This window comes from Oncorhynchus clarkii, chromosome 12 (genome assembly GCF_045791955.1).
Source record: "Oncorhynchus clarkii lewisi isolate Uvic-CL-2024 chromosome 12, UVic_Ocla_1.0, whole genome shotgun sequence".
Lineage (NCBI taxonomy): Eukaryota > Metazoa > Chordata > Actinopteri > Salmoniformes > Salmonidae > Oncorhynchus > Oncorhynchus clarkii.
In genome coordinates, this window is record NC_092158.1 from 94690272 (window position 1) to 94712635 (window position 22364).

General features: G+C 45.2%; 1 protein-coding gene across 1 annotated transcript in view; it reads right to left on the reverse strand.

Moving 5' to 3' along the window:
* Positions 1–22364, reverse strand: part of LOC139421684 (LLGL scribble cell polarity complex component 1) — a 75411-nt gene that overhangs the window by 26878 nt on the left and 26169 nt on the right. The window contains exons 4-13 of the mRNA XM_071172775.1: positions 20294–20451; positions 19351–19497; positions 18157–18319; positions 17055–17190; positions 13841–13895; positions 7745–7899; positions 7327–7556; positions 5483–5550; positions 3348–3522; positions 809–913 (exon numbers count right to left, since the gene is read on the reverse strand). Coding sequence (XP_071028876.1) covers positions 809–913; positions 3348–3522; positions 5483–5550; positions 7327–7556; positions 7745–7899; positions 13841–13895; positions 17055–17190; positions 18157–18319; positions 19351–19497; positions 20294–20451 — 1392 coding nt within the window. The remainder of the gene's footprint in view (positions 1–808; positions 914–3347; positions 3523–5482; positions 5551–7326; positions 7557–7744; positions 7900–13840; positions 13896–17054; positions 17191–18156; positions 18320–19350; positions 19498–20293; positions 20452–22364) is intronic.

The window sequence follows — 22364 nt, forward strand, 5'->3', positions numbered from 1 at the left end:
ACAGAGAGACCATTCATCACTCAGACCCAGCACGATCACCTGGAGACACAGACACACAGACAGAGACAGAGAGACCATTCATCACTCAGACCCAGTACGATCACCTGGAGACACAGACCCACAGACAGAGACAGAGAGACCATTCATCACTCAGACCCAGTACGATCACCTGGAGACACAGACACACAGAGACAGACAGAGACAGAGACAGAGAGACCATTCATCACTCAGACCCAGCACGATCACCTGGAGACACAGACACACAGACAGAGACAGAGAGACCATTCATCACTCAGACCCAGTACGATCACCTGGAGACACAGACACACAGAGACAGAGAGACCATTCATCACTCAGACCCAGTACGATCACCTGGAGACACAGACACACAGAGACAGAGACAGAGACAGAGAGACCATTCATACCTCAGACCCAGTACGATCACCTGGAGACACAGACACACAGACAGAGACAGAGAGACCATTCATCACTCAGACCCAGCACGATCACCTGGAAACACAGACACACAGACAGAGACAGAGAGACCATTCATCACTCAGACCCAGCACGATCACCTGGAAACACAGACACACAGACAGAGACAGAGAGACCATTCATCACTCAGACCCAGCACGATCACCTGGAGACACAGACAGAGACAGAGACAGAGACACCATTCATCACTCAGACTGAACTTAGATTTTATTGGCTCTCAAGAAGATGAGGGAGTGTCTAATTACACAAACACAGTGTGTGTGTGTGTGTGTGTGTGTGTGTGTGTGTGTGTGTGTGTGTGTGTGTGGGGTACCTGTCCAGCGGTCCCGGCCACCACCAGTCTACAGCTGTATTTACACAGACTGATCTTCTGGATCCCCAGACGAGGATCATCACTATACGGATCAAAACAGCCCACCTAGAACACACATCATCATCACTATACGGATCAAAACAGCCCACCTAGAACACACATCATCATCATCATCACTATACGGATCAAAACAGCCCACCTAGAACACACATCATCATCATCACTATACGGATCAAAAAAGCCCACCTAGAACACACATCATCATCATCATCATCATCATCATCATCATCATCATCACTATACGGATCAAAACAGCCCACCTAGAACACACATCATCATCATCACTATACGGATCAAAACAGCCCACCTAGAACACACATCATCACTATACGGATCAAAACAGCCCACCTAGAACACACATCATCATCATCATCATCACTATACAGATCAAAACAGCCCACCTAGAACACACATCATCATCATCACTATACAGATCAAAACAGCCCATCTAGAACACACATCATCATCATCACTATACAGATCAAAACAGCCCACCTAGAACACACATCATCATCATCATCATCATCATCACTATACGGATCAAAACAGCCCATCTAGAACACACATCATCATCATCATCATCATCATCACTATACGGATCAAAACAGCCCACCTAGAACACACATCATCATCATCATCATCATCACTATACAGATCAAAACAGCCCACCTAGAACACACATCATCATCATCATCATCATCATCACTATACGAATCAAAACAGCCCATCTAGAACACACATCATCATCATCACTATAAGGAATCAAAACAGCCCACCTAGAACACACATCATCATCATCACTATACGGATCAAAACAGCCCACCTAGAACACACATCATCATCATCATCATCATCATCACTATACGGATCAAAACAGCCCACCTAGAACACACATCATCATCATCATCATCACTATACGGATCAAAACAGCCCACCTAGAACACACATCATAATCATCACTATACGGATCAAAACAGCCCACCTAGAACACACATCATCATCATCATCATCACTATACGGATCAAAACAGCCCACCTAGAACACACATCATCATCATCATCATCATCATCATCATCACTATACAGATCAAAACAGCCCACCTAGAACACACATCATCATCATCATCATCACTATACGGATCAAAACAGCCCACCTAGAACACACATCATCATCATCATCATCACTATACAGAATCAAAATACCCCATAATGACACAATACCCCATAATGACTCAATACCCCATAATGACTCAATACCCCATAGTGACACAATACCCCATAATGACACAATACCCCATAGTGACACAATACCCCATAATGACTCAATACCCCATAATGACACAATACCCCATAGTGACACAATACCCCATAATGACTCAATACCCCATAGTGACACAATACCCCATAATGACACAATACCCCATAGTGACACACTACCCCATAATGACTCAATACCCCATAATGACTCAATACCCCATAGTGACACAATACCCCATAATGACTCAATACCCCATAATGACTCAATACCCCATAATGACTCAATACCCCATAGTGACACAATACCCCATAATGACACAATACCCCATAATGACTCAATACCCCATAATGACACAATACCCCATAGTGACACAATACCCCATAATGACTCAATACCCCATAATGACACAATACCCCATAATGACACAATACCCCATAATGACTCAATACCCCATAGTGACACAATACCCCATAATGACTCAATACCCCATAATGACACAATACCCCATAGTGACACAATACCCCATAATGACTCAATACCCCATAATGACACAATACCCCATAATGACACAATACCCCATAGTGACACAATACCCTATAATGACTCAATACCCCATAATGGCACAATACCCCATAATGACTCAATACCCCATAGTGACACAATACCCCATAATGACACAATACCCTATAAAGACTCAATACCCCATAGTGACACAATACCCCATAGTGACACAATACCCCATAGTGACACAATACCCCATAATGACACAATACCCCATAGTGACACAATACCCCATAATGACACAATACCCTATAAAGACTCAATACCCCATAGTGACACAATACCCCATAATGACACAATACCCCATAATGACACAATACCCCATAATGACACAATACCCCATAGTGACACAATACCCCATAATGACTCAATACCCCATAGTGACACAATACCCCATAGTGACACAATACCCCATAATGACACAATACCCCATAATGACTCAATACCCCATAGTGACACAATACCCCATAGTGACACAATACCCCATAGTGACACAATACCCCATAGTGACACAATACCCCATAGTGACACAATACCCCACATTGACAAAGTGAAAACAGGTTTTTAGAAATGTTTGCAAATTTATAAGAAATGTGTGAGCTCGTGCTTGCGTGTCTGCATGTGTGTGTGTCAGTGTGTGTGCATGTGTCTGTGTTCTGACCTTCCTGAAGGGAGGCCACTCCTCCTCTTGCAGTGCTTCGGGGTCATTGGTAGGGTCCAGGGGGTCGTCGTTAGGGTCACAGTCGGTATGGAAGACGTTAGCCGTGCTGAGCTTGTAGAGAGGAGTCATGGCAACAGCAGACACATTCCAGAACCGCACTGTACCGTCCTCATGCCTACACACACACACACACACACACACACACACACACACACACTTCTTTTAACATAGTGGAGACAGGAGACGCAGTAGAGGTCAGAAGTTTACATACACCTTGGCCAAATATATTTAAACTCAGTTTTTCACAATTCTTCCTTGCTGAGCGGCCTTTCAGGTGAAGTCGATATAGGACTCGTTTTACTGTGGATATAGATACTTTTGTACCTGTTTCCTCCAGCATCTTCACAAGGTCCTTTGCTGTTGTTCTGGGATTTATTGGCACTTTTTGCACCAAAGTACGTTTATCTCTAGGAGACAGAACGCGTCTCCTTCCTGAGCAGTATGACGGCTGCGTGGTCCCATGGTGTTTATACTTGCGTACTATTGTTTGTACAGATGAACGTGGTTCCTTCAGGAGTTTGGAAATTGCTCCCAAGGATGAACCAGACTTGTGGAGGTCAACCATTTTTTTTCTGAGGTCTTGGCTGATTCCTTTAGATTTTCCCATGATGTCAAGCAAAGAGGCACTGAGTTTGAAGGTAGGCATTGAAATACATCCACAGGTAAACCTCCAATTGACTCAAATTATGTCAATTAGCTTATCAGAAGCTTCTAACGCCAAGACAACCTTTTCTGGAATTTTCCAAGCTGTTTAAAGGCACAGTCAACTTAGTGTATGTAAACTTCTGACCCACTGGAATTGTGATACAGTGAATTATAAGTGAAATAATCTGTCTGTAAACAATTGTTGGAAAAATTACTTGTGTTATGCACAAAGTAGATGTCCTAACCGACTTGCCAAAACTATAGTTTGTTAACAAGAAATGTGTGGAGTGGTTGAAAAACAAGTTTTAATGACTCCAACCTAAGGGTATGTAAACTTCAGACTTTAACTGTACACACCTCTAACATAGTGGAGACAGTAGATACACACCTCATCTAACATAGTGGAGACAGTAGATACACACCTCATCTAACATAGTGGAGACAGTAGATACACACCTCATCTAACATAGTGGAGACAGTAGATACACACCTCATCTAACATAGTGGAGACAGTAGATACACACCTCATCTAACATAGTGGAGACAGTAGATACACACCTCATCTAACATAGTGGAGACAGTAGATACACACCTCATCTAACATAGTGGAGACAGTAGATACACACCTCATCTAACATAGTGGAGACAGTAGATACACACCTCTAACATAGTGGAGACAGTAGATACACACCTCATCTAACATAGTGGAGACAGTAGATACACACCTCTAACATAGTGGAGACAGTAGATACACACCTCATCTAACATAGTGGAGACAGTAGATACACACCTCATCTAACATAGTGGAGACAGTAGATACACACCTCTAACATAGTGGAGACAGTAGATACACACCTCATCTAACATAGTGGAGACAGTAGATACACACATCTAACATAGTGGAGACAGTAGATACACACCTCTAACATAGTGGAGACAGTAGATACACACATCTAACATAGTGGAGACAGTAGATACACACCTCATCTAACATAGTGGAGACAGTAGATACACACCTCATCTAACATAGTGGAGACAGTAGATACACACCTCTAACATAGTGGAGACAGTAGATTCACACCTCTAACATAGTGGAGACAGTAGATACACACCTCATCTAACATAGTGGAGACAGTAGAGACACACCTCATCTAACATAGTGGAGACAGTAGATACACACCTCTAACATAGTGGAGACAGTAGATACACACCTCATCTAACATAGTGGAGACAGTAGATACACACCTCACCTAACATAGTGGAGACAGTAGATACACAACCCTAACATAGTGGAGACAGTAGATACACACCTCTAACATAGTGGAGACAGGAGGAAGACACCTCTAACATAGTGGAGACAGTAGATACACACCTCTAACATACTGGAGACAGGAGGAAGACTACGTGTGTGTGTGTGTGTGTGTGTTTACCCCGTCAGCAGCAACTCCTGTTGTCTGGGCGGGGGCGCTAGATTCTTTCCTCCACATATCGGCCAACTCTACACACACACACACACACACACACACACACACACAGTTAGATGACTGATACACACATTGCAGCAGAGAGACTAATTTGTGAATAAGGCCTCATTCATCCAGCCGTGAACACCTGATGACCTGTCCCTCTGACGACCTGTCCCTCTGACAACTTGTCCCTCTGACCCCTCTGATGACCTGTCCCTCTGACAACCTGTCCCTCTGACCCCTCTGATGACCTGTCCCTCTGACGACCTGTCCCTCTGACCCCTCTGATGACCTGTCTCTCTGACGACCTGTCCCTCTGACGACCTGTCCCTCTGACGACCTGTCCCTCTGACGACCTGTCCCTCTGACGACCTCTGACGACCTGTCCCTCTGACGACCTGTCCCTCTGACGACCTGTCCCTCTGACCCCTCTGATGACCTGTCCCTCTGACGACCTGTCCCTCTGACCCCTCTGATGACCTGTCTCTCTGATGACCTGTCCCTATGACCTGTCCCTCTGACCCCTCTGATGACCTGTCTCTCTGACGACCTGTCCCTCTGACCCCTCTGATGACCTGTCCCTCTGACCCCTCTGATGACCTGTCTCTCTGATGACATGTCCCTATGACCTGTCCCTCTGACCCCTTTGATGACCTGTCTCTCTGACGACCTGTCCCTCTGACCCCTCTGATGACCGGTCCCTCTGACGACCCGTCCCTCTGACGACCCGTCCCTCTGACGACCCGTCCCTCTGACGACCCGTCCCTCTGACGACCCGTCCCTCTGACGACCCGTCCCTCTGACGACCCGTCCCTCTGACGACCTGTCCCTCTGACGACCTGTCCCTCTGACGACCTGTCCCTCTGATCCCTCTGTTCTAGTGCCAACTCCAACCCTCCCTGGCACTGCCACACGTAGGCAGGCTGGTATGATATACGACAGCTGGTACTGGCTGCAAAGCCTTTAACTGTGGACATCTGCAGCTAAGCTAACAATGCTGATACAGACTAACCTGCTGCTAAGCTAACAACGCTAATACAGACTAACCTGCTGCTAAGCTAACAACGCTAATAGAGACTAACCCGCTGTTAAGCTAACAACGCTAAGCTGTTGCTAAGCTAACAACGCTAATACAGACTAACCTGCTACTAAACTAACAACACTAAGCTGTTGCTAAGCTAACAACGCTAATACAGGCTAGACTGCTGCTAAGCTAGGAAGGACTTGCTAAAACCCAGTGAGCAAAACTGGTTGAAAATATATAATTTCTCACAGATACAGATACACCTGGGCCATATTCATTAGTGCACACAGTAACAAAACATTTCGCAACGGAAAACAAAAAACAAGGGTTTCCTCATTGGACAAGTTCAGGGAGTCCCTCACCGTTTCCATCTGTTCTCTTCCATTTGGTGCCTAATGAATAAGACACTGGTTGGGGTAGGTGAGAACACGTGTGTGTGTCTCACTCCATGAGTGTGTGTGTGTGTGTGTGTGCAGTGTCTCACCCCGTGTGTGTGTCTCACTCCATGAGTGTGTGTGTGTCTGTGTGTGTGTGTACAGTGTCTCACCCCGTGTGTGTGTCTCACTCCATGAGTGTGTGTGTGTCTGTGTGTGTGTGTGTACAGTGTCTCACCCCGTGTGTGTGTCTCACTCCATGAGTGTGTGTGTGTCTGTGTGTGTGTGTACAGTGTCTCACCCCGTATGCGTGTGTGTGTGTGTACAGTGTCTCACCCCGTGTGCGTGTGTGTGTGTGTGTACAGTGTCTCACCCCGTGTGTGTGTGTGTGTGTGTGTACAGTGTCTCACCCCGTGTGCGTGTCTCACTCCAGGCTGAGCGCCCTGGCTGTTCCCGGCGGCGGCCAGGCGGTCCCAGAGCTTGGCGGGGACGTTGTCCAGGTGGCAGGATGTGGTGATGGCGGAGGAGTGGAGCGGAGCCAGGTAAGGAGGAGGGACAGAGGGCCACCCGGTGGTCAGGAGGTCTATTACAACCAGCTCCTCCTCTAGTAACACCACGAGGGCTTTAGGATCATCATAGTCTGGGAGAGGAAATACACATTAACACAGGGGGTCAGGTAGCCTAGCGACAAGGAGGGCCAATCCCAGAGCAGACTAGCTGAATAATTATTAATTTTTTTTAAATCGGTAGATGTGCCCTTGAGCAAGGCACTTAATCCTAATTGTGTCTGAGTCGCTCTGGAGAAGTGCGTGTCTCTCTCTCTCTCACCGTGCTCCGGGTCAGTGGTGTGGACGGTGAAGAAGTCTATAACTCTGGATGTGAAGTCTAGAGTGACGTGTTGTTTGTCCTGTTGGATGGTCACACAGTGACGGTCTCCATAACTGGCCCTGGGCATTCCTCCACTGTAGAGGACTACTGGACACCTACATGAGAGACAGAGACAGAGAGACATAGAGAGACAGAGAGAGAGAGGGGCAGTGAGAGACAGTAGATACTGATAGTGTTACCAGAATGGATCAACCCTAGTGACAGAAGACACTGATAGTGTTACCAGAATGGATCAACCCTAGTGACAGTAGATACTGATAGTGTTACCAGAATGGATCCTAGTGACAGTAGATACTGATAGTGTTACCAGAATGGATCCTGGTGACAGAAGATACTGATAGTGTTACCAGAATGGATCCTAGTGATAGTAGATACTAAGAGTGTTACCAGAATGGATCAACTCTAGTGACAGTAGATACTGATAGTGTTACCAGAATGGATCAACCCTAGTGACAGTAGATACTGATAGTGTTACCAGAATGGATCAACCCTAGTGACAGTAGATACTGATAGTGTTACCAGAATGGATCCTAGTGATAGTAGATACTGATAGTGTTACCAGAATGGATCAACCCTAGTGACAGTAGATACTGATAGTGTTACCAGAATGGATCAACCCTAGTGACAGAAGACACTGATAGTGTTACCAGAATGGATCAACCCTAGTGACAGTAGATACTGATAGTGTTACCAGAATGGATCCTAGTGACAGTAGATACTGATAGTGTTACCAGAATGGATCCTGGTGACAGAAGATACTGATAGTGTTACCAGAATGGATCCTAGTGATAGTAGATACTAATAGTGTTACCAGAATGGATCAACTCTAGTGACAGTAGATACTGATAGTGTTACCAGAATGGATCAACCCTAGTGACAGTAGATACTGATAGTGTTACCAGAATGGATCAACCCTAGTGACAGTAGATACTGATAGTGTTACCAGAATGGATCCTAGTGATAGTAGATACTGATAGTGTTACCAGAATGGATCAACCCTAGTGACAGTAGATACTGATAGTGTTACCAGAATGGATCAACCCTAGTGACAGTAGATACTGATAGTGTTACCAGAATGGATCAACCCTAGTGACAGTAGATACTGATAGTGTTACCAGAATGGATCCTAGTGATAGTAGATACTGATAGTGTTACCAGAATGGATCCTAGTGATAGTAGATACTGATAGTGATACCAGAATGGATCCTAGTGACAGTAGATACTGATAGTGTTACCAGAATGGATCAACCCTAGTGACAGTAGATACTGATAGTGTAACCAGAATGGATCAACCCTAGTGAAAGTAGATAGTGATAGTGTTACCAGAATGGATCAACCCTAGTGACAGTAGATACTGATAGTGTAACCAGAATGGATCAACCCTAGTGACAGTAGATACTGATAGTGTTACCAGAATGGATCATAGTGATAGTAGAGACTGATAGTGTTACCAGAATGGATCCCAGTGATAGTAGATACTGTTAGTGTTACCAGAATGGATCCTAGTGACAGTAGATACTGATAGAGTTACTAGAATGGATCATAGTGATGGTAGATACTGATAGTGTTACCAGAATGGATCCTAGTGACAGTAGATACTGTTAGTGTTACCAGAATGGATCCTAGTGACAGTAGATACTGATAGTGTTACCAGAATGGATCAACCCTAGTGATGCTAGATACTGATAGTGTTACCAGAATGGATCCTAGTGATAGTAGATACTGATAGTGTTACCAGAATGGATCCTAGTGATAGTAGATACTGATAGTGTTACCAGAATGGATCCTAGTGACAGTAGATACTGATAGTGTTACCAGAATGGATCCTAGTGACAGTAGATACTGATAGTGTTACCTGTTACCAGAATGGATCAACCCTAGTGATAGTAAATATTGATAGTGATACCAGAATGGATCAACCCTAGTGACAGTAGATACTGATAGTGTTACCAGAATGGATCAACCCTAGTGACAGTAGATAGTGATAGTGTTACCGGAATGGATCATAGTGACAGTAGATACTGATAGTGATACCAGAATGGATCAACCCAAGTGACAGTAGATAGTGATAGTGTTACCAGAATGGATCAACCCTAGTGACAGTAGATACTGATAGTGTTACCAGAATGGACCCTAGTGACAGTAGATACTGATAGTGTTACCAGAATGGAGCCTAGTGATGGTAGATACTGATGGTGTTACCAGAATGGATCAACCCTAGTGACAGTAGATACTGATAGTGTAACCAGAATGGATCAACCCTAGTGACAGTAGATACTGATAGTGTTACCAGAATGGATCATAGTGATGGTAGATACTGATAGTGTTACCAGAATGGACCCTAGTGATAGTAGATACTGATAGTGTTACCAGAATGGATCCTAGTGATAGTAGATACTGATAGTGTTACCAGAATGGATCCTAGTGACAGTAGATACTGACAGTGTTACCAGAATGGATCAACCCTATTGACAGTAGATACTGATAGTGTTACCTGTTACCAGAATGGATCAACCCTATTGACAGTAGATACTGATAGTGTTACCTGTTACCAGAATGGATCAACCCTAGTGATAGTAAATATTGATAGTGATACCAGAATGGATCAACCCTAGTGACAGTAGATACTGATAGAGTTAACAGAATGGATCAACCCTAGTGACAGTAGATAGTGATAGTGTTACCGGAATGGATCATAGTGACAGTAGATACTGATAGTGATACCAGAATGGATCAACCCAAGTGACAGTAGATAGTGATAGTGTTACCAGAATGGACCCTAGTGACAGTAGATACTGATAGTGTTACCAGAATGGAGCCTAGTGATGGTAGATACTGATGGTGTTACCAGAATGGATCAACCCTAGTGACAGTAGATACTGATAGTGTAACCAGAATGGATCAACCCTAGTGACAGTAGATACTGATAGTGTTACCAGAATGGATCATAGTGATGGTAGAGACTGATAGTGTTACCAGAATGGATCCCAGTGATAGTAGATACTGTTAGTGTTACCAGAATGGATCCTAGTGACAGTAGATACTGATAGTGTTACTAGAATGGATCATAGTGATGGTAGATACTGATAGTGTTACCAGAATGGACCCTAGTGACAGTAGATACTGATAGTGTTACCAGAATTGGTCAACCCTAGTGACAGTAGATACTGATAGTGTTACCAGAATGGATCAACCCTAGTGACAGTAGATATTGATAGTGATACAAACCCTGGTGACAGTAGATACTGATAGTGTTACCCTAGTGACAGTAGATATTGATAGTGATACCAGAATGGATCCTAACCCTGGTGACAGTAGGATACTGATAGTGTTACCAGAATGGATCAACCCTAGTGATGGTAGATACTGATTGTGTTACCAGAATGGATTCTAGTGATAGTAGATACTGATAGTGTTACCAGAATGGATCAACCCTAGTGATGCTAGATACTGATAGTGTTACCAGAATGGATCCTAGTGATAGTAGATACTGATAGTGTTACCAGAATGGATCCTAGTGATAGTAGATACTGATAGTGTTACCAGAATGGATCCTAGTGATAGTAGATACTGATAGTGTTACCAGAATGGATCCTAGTGATAGTAGATACTGATAGTGTTACCAGAATGGATCCTAGTGATAGTAGATACTGATAATGTTACCAGAATGGATCAACCCTAGTGACAGTAGATACTGATAGTGTTACCAGAATGGATCAACCCTAGTGACAGTAGATACTGATAGTGTTACCAGAATGGATCCTAGTGATAGTAGATACTGATAATGTTACCAGAATGGATCAACCCTAGTGACAGTAGATACTGATAGTGTTACCAGAATGGATCCTAGTGATACTGATAGTGTTACCAGAATGGATCAACCCTAGTGACAGTAGATACTGCTAGTGTTACCAGAATGGATCCTAGTGACAGTAGATACTGATAGTGTTATCAGAATGGATCAACCCTAGTGATGGTAGATACTGATTGTGTTACCAGAATGGATCCTAGTGACAGTAGATACTGATAGTGTTACCAGAATGGATCCTAGTGACAGTAGATACTGATAGTGTTACCAGAATGGATCCTAGTGATAGTAGATACTGATAGTGTTACCAGAATGGATCCTAGTGACAGTAGATACTGATAGTGTTACCAGAATGGATCCTAGTGATAGTAGATACTGATAGTGTTACCAGAATGGATCCTAGTGACAGTAGATTCTGATAGTGTTACCAGAATGATCAACCCTAGTGACTAGTGACAGTAGATAATGATAGTGTTACCAGAAGTGATGATCCTGGATCCTAGTGATAGTAGTGTTATATCCTAGTGACAGTGATAGTGTTACCAGAATGATAGTGACAGTAGATACTGATAGTGTTACCAGAATGGATCTAGTGATAGTAGATGTGTTATGGATCCTAGTGACAGTAGATGTGTTACCAGAGGATCCTAGTGACAGTAGATACTGATAGTGTTACCAGAATGGATCCTAGTGACAGTAGATACGGATAGTGTTACCAGAATGGATCCTAGTGATAGTAGATACTGATAGTGTTACCAGAATATAGTAGATACTGATAGTGTTACCAGAACAGACCAGAATGGATCCTAGTGATAGAAGAATCTGATAGTGTTACCAGAATGGATCCTAGTGACAGTAGATACTGATAGTGTTACCAGAATGGATCAACCCTAGTGACAGTAGATACTGATAGTGTTACCAGAATGGATCCTAGTGATAGTAGATACTGGATAGTGTTACCAGAATGGATCCTAGTGACAGTAGATACTGATAGTGTTACCAGAATGGATCCTAGTGACAGTAGATACTGATAGTGTTACCAGAATGGATCCTAGTGACAGTAGATACGGATAGTGTTACCAGAATGGATCCTAGTGATAGTAGATACTGATAGTGTTACCAGAATGGATCCTAGTGATAGTAGATACTGATAGTGTTACCAGAATAGATCCTAGATCCTAGTGACAGTAGATACTGATAGTGTTACCAGAATGTGATAGTGTTACCAGAATGATCAACCCTAGTGACAGTAGATAATGATAGTGTTACCAGAATGGATCCTAGTGATAGTAGATAGTGATAGTGATAGTAGAGACTGATAGTGTTACTAGAATGGATCCTAGTGATGGTAGAGACTGATAGTGTTACCAGAATGGATCCTAGTGATAGAAGAATCTGATAGTGTTACCAGAATGGATCCTAGTGACAGTAGATACTGATAGTGTTACCCGAATGGATCCTAGTGACAGTAGATACTGATAGTGTTACCCGAATGGATCTAGATCCTAGTGATAGTAGATACTGATAGTGTTACCAGAATGGATCCTAGTGACAGTAGATTCTGATAGTGTTACCAGAATGATCAACCCTAGTGACAGTAGATAATGATAGTGTTACCAGAATGGATCCTAGTGATAGTAGATAGTGATAGTGATAGTAGAGACTGATAGTGTTACTAGAATGGATCCTAGTGATGGTAGAGACTGATAGTGTTACCAGAATGATCAACCCTAGTGACAGTAGATAATGATAGTGTTACCAGAATGGATCCTAGTGATAGTAGATAGTGATAGTGATAGTAGAGACTGATAGTGTTACTAGAATGGATCCTAGTGATGGTAGAGACTGATAGTGTTACCAGAATGGATCCTAGTGATAGAAGAATCTGATAGTGTTACCAGAATGGATCCTAGTGACAGTAGATACTGATAGTGTTACCCGAATGGATCCTAGTGACAGTAGATACTGATAGTGTTACCAGAATGGATCGACAGTAGGCCAGACCTAGTAGTATACTGATAGTGTTACCAGAATGGATCCTAGTGATAGTAGATACGATAGTGTTAGATACTGATAGTGTTACCAGAATGGATCCTAGTGATAGTAGATACTGATAGTGTTACCAGAATGGATCCTAGTGATAGTAGATACTGATAGTGTTACCAGAATGGATCCTAGTGATAGTAGATACTGATAGTGATAGATAGATAGTGGTCCTGACTCCTCACCCTGACTGAATCGTCCTCCATAAGATCTTGTTGATGGCTTTACAAGGGAACGGACCTAAGACACAACGAGACAGATGACAAGTAGTTAAAAACCTGTTGAATCTAGGGGGCACTATTTTCATTTTTGGAAAAATAACGTTCCCAAAGTAAACGGCCTATTTCTCAGGACAAGATGCTAGAATATGCATATAATAATGACAGCTTAGGATAGAAAACACTCTAAAGTTTCCAAAACTGTACAAATATTGTCTGTGAGTATAACAGAACTAATATTGCAGGTGAAAGCCTGAGAAAAATCCAATCAGGAAGGGACTCTTATTTAGAAAGCTCTGTGTTCCTATGCGTCCCTATTGAGCAGTGAATGGGATATCAACCAGAGGACTTTTTCTATGGCTTCCCTAATGTGTCTAGTGTCACAATACATAGTTTCAGGCTTTTATTTTGAAAAATGAGCCTGAACGTCAACATTGCGTCAGTGATCAGCTGGAGTCTCTCAGAGTGTTTTGTGCGTAACGGACAAATGCGGCCATTGTTTCTCTCTTTCCTACTAAGAAGCCACCTGTCCCGGTTGATATATTATCGAATAGATATTTGAAAAACACGTTGAGGATTAATTATAAACAACGTTTGCCATGTTTCTGTCGATATTATGGAGCTAATTTGGAATATTTTTCAGCGTTGTCGTGACCGCAATTTCCGGTCGAATTCTCAGTCAAAAGCGGCTACAAAAATAATATTTTTGGAAAAAAGGGACATTTGCTGTCTAACTGGGAGTCTTGTGAGTGAAAACATCCGAAGCTAATCAAAGGTAAACGATTTAATTTGCTTTTCTGATTTTCGTGACCAGGTTGCCCTGCTGCTAGCTAGGCATAATGCTATGCTAGGCTATTGATAAACTTACACAAATGCTTGTCTTGCTTTGGCTGTAAAGCATATTTTCAAAATCTGAGATGACAGGATGATTAACAAAAGGCTAAGCTGTGTTCTAATATATTTCACTTGTGATTTCATGAATATTTTCTAGTAATATTTATGTCCGTTGCGTTATGCTAATTCATGTCAGTTGATGACAACGCTCCCGGATCAGGGATGGGTAGATACAAGAGGTTTTAATGAGGTCCCAAGGTAATGGACCTGAGACACAACGAGACAGATGACAAGGAGTGAACTTGTTGAGTGTAGGGGGCAGTATTTTGATTTTTGGATGAAAAACGTCCCCAAATGAAACTGCCTATTTCTCAGGCCCAGAATCTAGAATACGCATATAATTGTCAGATTAGGATAGAAAACACTAAAGTTTCCAAAACTGTCCAAATATTGTCTGTGAGTATAACAGAACTGATATTGCAGGCGAAAACCTGAGGAAAATCCAACCAGGAAGTGGCTTCTATTTTGAAAGCTCCCTGTTCCATTGCATGCCTTCCCTCCATTTAAAGGGATATCAACCAGATTCATTTTCCTATATGTCTACCACATGGTTTGACCAGTCTTTAGACATAGTTTCAGGCTTTTATTCTGAAAATGAGCGAGAAAGATCAGATCGCGTCAGTGGATGGCTGGGTGCCAGCAGCGTTTTGCATGCGGCAACAGAGTGGAGCAGAACATTTTCTCTCTCCTATTGAAGAAGCTACTGTCCGGTTGAAATATTATCGATTATATATTGTAAAAACAACCTGAGGATTGATTATAAAAAACGTTTGACATGTTTCTACGAACTTTACGGATACTATTTGGAATTTTCGTCTGCGATGTCGTGACCGCTCGAGCCTGTAGATTTCTGAACATAACGCGCCAAACAAACTGAGGTATTTTGGAACAAAAGGAACATTTATTGTGTAACTGGGAGTCTCGTGAGTGCAAACATCCGAAGATCATCAAAAGTAAGCGATTCATTTTATTGCTTTTCTGACTTTCGTGACCAAGCTACTTTGCTGCAAGCTGTTTGTAATGTTTTGTCTGCTGAGAGAGATGTCCTTACATAAACGCTTGTAATGCTTTCGCCGAAAAGCTTTTTTGAAATCTGACACGCCAGGTGGATTAACAACAAGCCAAGCTGTGTTTTTCTATATTGCACTTGTGATTTCATGAAAATTAAATATTTTTTGTAATTTAATTTGAATTTGGCGCTCTGCAAATCAGCGGATGTTGACAAAAATGATCCCGCTAACGGGATGGGTACATCAAGGAGTTAATGAGGTCCCAAGGGAACGGACCTGAGACACAACGAGATGACAAGGAGTTAATGAGGCCCCAAGGGAACGGACCTGAGACACAACGAGATGACAAGGAGTTAATGAGGCCCCAAGGGAACGGACCTGAGACACAACGAGACAGACAACAAGGAGTTAATGAGGCCCCAAGGGAACGGACCTGAGACACAACGAGATGACAAGGAGTTAATGAGGCCCCAAGGGAACGGACCTGAGACACAATGAGACAGACGACAAGGAGTTAATGAGGTCCCAGGGGAACGGACCTGAGACACAACGAGACAGATGACAAGGAGTTGATGAGGTCCCAAGGGAACGGACCTGAGACACAACGAGACAGACGACAAGGAGTTAATGAGGTCCCAAGGGAATGGTCCTGAGACACAATGAGACAGATGACAAGGAGTTAATGAGGTCCCAAGGGAACGGACCTGAGACACAACGAGATGACAAGGAGTTAATGAGGTCCCAAGGGAACAGACCTGAGACACAACGAGACAGACAAGGAGTTAATGACAAGGAGATGACAAGGGGTTAATGAGGTCTGTGTGTGTGTGGGGGGGGGGGGGGGGGTTTGGGGGTGTGTGTGTAGGGGTTAGGGGGCGGGTGTGTGTAGGGGTTAGGGTGGTGTGTGTGTAGGGGTTAGGGTGGTGTGTGTGTAGGGGTTAGGGTGGTGTGTGTGTAGGGGTTAGGGTGTGTGTGTAGGGGTTAGGGTGTGTGTGTGTGTGTGTAGGGGTTTGTGTGTGTGTGTGTGTGTGTGTGTAGGGGTTAGGGTGGTGTGTGTGTAGGGGTTAGGGGGTGTGCGTGTATGTAGGGGTTAGGGTGTGTGTGTGTATGTAGGGGTTAGGGTGTGTGTGTGTATGTAGGGGTTAGGGTGTGTGTGTGTGTGTGTGTGTGTGTGTGTAGGGGTTAGGGTGTGTGTGTGTATGTAGGGGTTAGGGTGTGTGTGTGTGTGTGTGTGTAGGGGTTAAGGGGGGGGGGGGGGGTGTATGTCTATCTCTCACCATAGGGGATGGACGAGGACACAGGCTGGTGTGTATACGTGTTACCACTGGCAACAGCCCACACGCTGTACCCCCCGTCGCTATGGGAACTGACGAAGGAGCTACCGGAACGTTCCCACACCAGGGACTCCAGCTGCTGCAGAGACACACATACACACTCTATTTAGCCATATTGTAACAGACACACACTGCATTTAGCCGTATTATAGGCCCCTGGTAGCACAATAAGGAACAAATGAACTTCCTTGAGCAATGGAAGGAGAGTAGAGAGCTGCAATACGACGACAGGCAGAACGACTTCTGACAGAGAGCCATGAAAGACAGACAGAGAGCCATGAAAGACAGACAGAGAGCCATGAAAGACAGACAGAGAGCCATGAAAGACAGACAGAGAGCCATGAAAGACAGACAGAGAGCCATGAAAGACAGACAGAGAGCCATGAAAGACAGACAGAGAGCCATGAAAGACAGACAGAGCGCCATGAAAGACAGACAGAGCGCCATGAAAGACAGACAGAGCGCCATGAAAGACAGACAGAGCGCCATGAAAGACAGACAGAGCGCCATGAAAGACAGACAGAGAGCCATGAAAGACAGACAGAGAGCCATGAAAGACAGACAGAGAGCCATGAAAGACAGACAGAGAGCCATGAAAGACAGACAGAGAGCCATGAAAGACAGACAGAGAGCCATGAAAGACAGACAGAGAGCCATGAAAGACAGACAGAGAGCCATGAAAGACAGACAGAGAGCCATGAAAGACAGACAGAGAGCCATGAAAGACAGACAGAGAGCGCCATGAAAGACAGACAGAGAGCGCCATGAAAGACAGACAGAGCGCCATGAAAGACAGACAGAGCGCCATGAAAGACAGACAGAGAGCCATGAAAGACAGACAGAGAGCCATGAAAGACAGACAGAGCGCCATGAAAGACAGACAGAGAGCCATGAAAGACAGACAGAGAGCCATGAAAGACAGACAGAGAGCCATGAAAGACAGACAGAGAGCCATGAAAGACAGACAGAGAGCCATGAAAGACAGACAGAGAGCCATGAAAGACAGACAGAGCCGTGGTTATATTTATGTCCAGTTCATATTCACCTGTTTTCCCAGGAACATGTGTTCTGCGTTGCGGGTGCTGAGATCCCATAGGACGACCAGGCCTCTGCTGTAGCCAATCAGAATCTTCCCTGGCTGCTTGGGGTGTTCCTGTAACGACTCCACCGGTCCCAGAGACTTCCCACACCTGTAGTCCTCAGGTATGCTGAAAAACACTGTTACCCATCAGCCACCTGTAGTCCACAGGTATGCTACCAACAGGAGGCTCTTCCCCCTAACAACCATGACAACAGGAGGCTCTTCCCCCTAACAACCATGACAACAGGAGGCTCTTCCCACTAACAACCATGACAACAGGAGGCTCTTCCCCCTAACAACCATGACAACAGGAGGCCCTTCCCCCTAACAACCATGACAACAGGAGGCTCTTCCCCCTAACAACCATGACAACAGGAGGCTCTTCCCCCTAACAACCATGACAACAGGAGGCTCTTCCCACTAACAACCATGACAACAGGAGGCTCTTCCCCCTAACAACCATGACAACAGGAGGCCCTTCCCCCTAACAACCATAACAACAGGAGGCTCTTCCCCCTAACAACCATGACAACAGGAGGCTCTTCCCCCTAACAACCATGACAACAGGAGGCTCTTCCCCCTAACAACCATGACAACAGGAGGCCCTTCCCCCTAACAACCATGACAACAGGAGGCCCTTCCCCCTAACAACCATGACAACAGGAGGCCCTTCCCCCTAACGACCATGACAACAGGAGGCCCTTCCCCCAAACGACCATGACAACAGGAGGCCCTTCCCCCAAACGACCATGACAACAGGAGGCCCTTCCCCCAAACGACCATGACAACAGGAGGCCCTTCCCCCTAACGACCATGACAACAGGAGTTCCCTTAACGACCATGACAACAGGAGGCTCTTCCCCCTAACGACCATGACAACAGGAGGCCCTTCCCCCTAACGACCATGACAACAGGAGGCCCTTCCCCCTAAAGACCATGACAACAGGAGGCCCTTCCCCCTAAAGACCATGACAACAGGAGTAGTGGGAAAAGTACACACAACATAGATACACACCTGTGACAGCTCTCCTCTCAGCTGACCAGGATGGAACCTGGAGAACCCAACCCATTCTAGAACCCAACCCATTCTAGAACCCAAGCCATTCTAGAACAGACCCACACTGCCTCCTCCCACTGGCTGAAGCAGCTGTCACTCACCTCTGCATCACCTGGTCCAGCAGGAGTGATTGGTTATCCCTCAACGAGAGGCGTGGCAGATCCAGGAAGTGTATGCCCCCTCCCTCGGTGCCGACACACAGCAGGTCACATGAACTCAACAACAGCAGAACTGTCACACGGCTTGCACTGGAGACAACATCACACACATTATAACACACATACATGTATGTCTCTGTGTATGTATGTGTTCCAAGTGTCTCTGTGTGTGTGTGGTGTGTGTGTGGTGTGTGTGTGTGTGGTGTGTGTGTGGTGTGTGTGTGGGTGGTGTGTGTGTGGTGTGTGTGTTTTTTTGTGGGGTGCGGTGTGGTGTGTGGTGTGGTGTGTGTGTGGGGTGTGGTGTGGTGCGGTGCGGTGCGGTGTGTGGTGTGGTGTGTGTGTGGTGTGTGTGGGTGGTGTGTGTGTGGTGTGTGTGGGTGGTGTGTGTGTTTTTTTGTGGGGTGCGGTGTGGTGTGTGGTGTGGTGTGTGTGTGGGGTGTGGTGTGGTGTGGTGTGGTGTGTGTGGTGTGGTGTGGTGTGTGTGTTTTGTGTGGGGTGTGGTGTGGTGTGTGTGTTTTGTGTGGGGTGTGGTGTGGTGTGTGTGTGTTTTGTGTGGGGTGTGGTGTGGTGTGTGTGTGTGTGTGTGGTGTGGTGTGGTGTGGTGTGTGTGTTTTGTGTGGTGTGTGTGTTTTGTGTGGGGTGTGGTGTGGTGTGTGTGTGGTGTGGTGTGGTGTGTGGTGTGGTGTGGTGTGTGTGTGTGTGTGTGTGGTGTGGTGTGGTGTGGTGTGTGTGTTTTGTGTGGGGTGTGGTGTGGTGTGTGTGTGTGTGGTGTGGTGTGGTGTGTGTGTTTTGTGTGGGGTGGGGTGTGGTGTGGTGTGTGTGTTTTGTGTGGGGTGTGGTGTGGTGTGTGTGTGTTGTGTTGTGGTGTGGTGTGGTATGTGTGTACCTGCAGCTCTCTAGTCCAGGTCGTCCCAGGACACTGTAGTTGCGTTTTTCTTCCAGGTAGACCACACCCTCGCTCTTAGCCCCTCCCCTGTCCCGGGAAGCTCCGCCCAGCTCCCACAGGTGCAGCGTGTTGTCATCAAGCAGCGACAACAGACGGCCCTATCAGAGCACAACACCAGGATGACATCACAGACCAGGAAGGAGGGACTGAAGGGTGAATTTGTAAATAAAAATGTACCTAGCACCTAAAACCAGGGATGGACAACTTTGATGGGGGGGGAGGGGCTACAAAATATCTGACATCATGAGGGGCTGCAGTGGCTTGTGGGTATGCAGTCAACTGATTTGTGCAGTTAAACTATTTCAATCCCAACAGTGCAATCCTAACAGTCAAATCCAGGATCACACGCCATCACACATATTTTTGACAAATCAACAATTCCCTGCAAATTATGCGAGGGCATATTTAACCAATCACCACACTATTTCTGCAATAAAAACAGTCAAATCGTTGCATTATTGCATAAAACTGACCCCATCGGCGTCGTACAAAAAGAGGGCTTACAATTTCAACCAATCCAGGACATTTAGGATATGCACACGGCCACTAGATATGCACACGGCCACTAGATATGCACACGGCCACTAGATATGCACACAACCACTAGATATGCACACAACCACTAGATATGCACACGAGCTCTCTAGACACATACGATGCCTTGGCAGGAACTAATGGGGATCCATAATAAACCCCAGGAAGAGTAGCTGCTGCCTTGGCAGGAACTAATGGGGATCCATAATAAACCCCAGGAAGAGTAGCTGCTGCCTTGGCAGGAACTAATGGGGATCCATAATAAACCCCAGGAAGAGTAGCTGTTGCCTTGGCAGGAACTAATGGGGATCCATAATAAACCCCAGGAAGAGTAGCTGCTGCCTTGGCAGGAACTAATGGGGATCCATAATAAACCCCAGGAAGAGTAGCTGCTGCCTTGGCAGGAACTAATGGGGATCCATAATAAACCCCAGGAAGAGTAGCTGCTGCCTTGGCAGGAACTAATGGGGATCCATAATAAACCCCAGGAAGAGTAGCTGCTGCCTTGACAGGAACAAATGGGGATCCATAACAAACCCTGGGAAGAGTAGCTGCTGCCTTGGCAGGAACTAATGGGGATCCATAGTAAACCCCAGGAAGAGTAGCTGCTGCCTTGGCAGGAACTAATGGGGATCCATAATAAACCCCAGGAAGAGTAGCTGCTGCCTTGGCAGGAACTAATGGGGATCCATAATAAACCCCAGGAAGAGTAGCTGCTGCCTTGGCAGGAACTAATGGGGATCCGTAATAAACCCCAGGAAGAGTAGCTGCTGCAGGAACTAATGGGGATCCATAATAAACCCCAGGAAGAGTAGCTGCTGCCTTGGCAGGAACTAATGGGGATCCATAATAAACCCCAGGAAGAGTAGCTGCTGCCTTGGCAGGAACTAATGGGGATCCATAATAAACCCCAGGAAGAGTAGCTGATGCCTTGACAGGAACTAATGGGGATCCATAATAAACCCCAGGAAGAGTAGCTGTTGCCTTGGCAGGAACTAATGGGGATCCATAATAAACCCCAGGAAGAGTAGCTGCTGCCTTGACAGGAACTAATGGGGATCCATAATAAACCCCAGGAAGAGTAGCTGCTGCCTTGACAGGAACAAATGGGGATCCATAACAAACCCTGGGAAGAGTAGCTGCTGCCTTGGCAGGAACTAATGGGGATCCATAGTAAACCCCAGGAAGAGTAGCTGCTGCCTTGGCAGGAACTAATGGGGATCCATAATAAACCCCAGGAAGAGTAGCTGCTGCCTTGACAGGAACTAATGGGGATCCATAATAAATCCCAGGAAGAGTAGCTGTTGCAGGAACTAATGGGGATCCATAATAAATCCCAGGAAGAGTAGCTGTTGCAGGAACTAATGGGGATCCATAATAAACCCCAGGAAGAGTAGCTGCTGCAGGAACTAATGGGGATTCATAATAAACCCCAGGAAGAGTAGCTGCTGCAGGAACTAATGGGGATCCATAATAA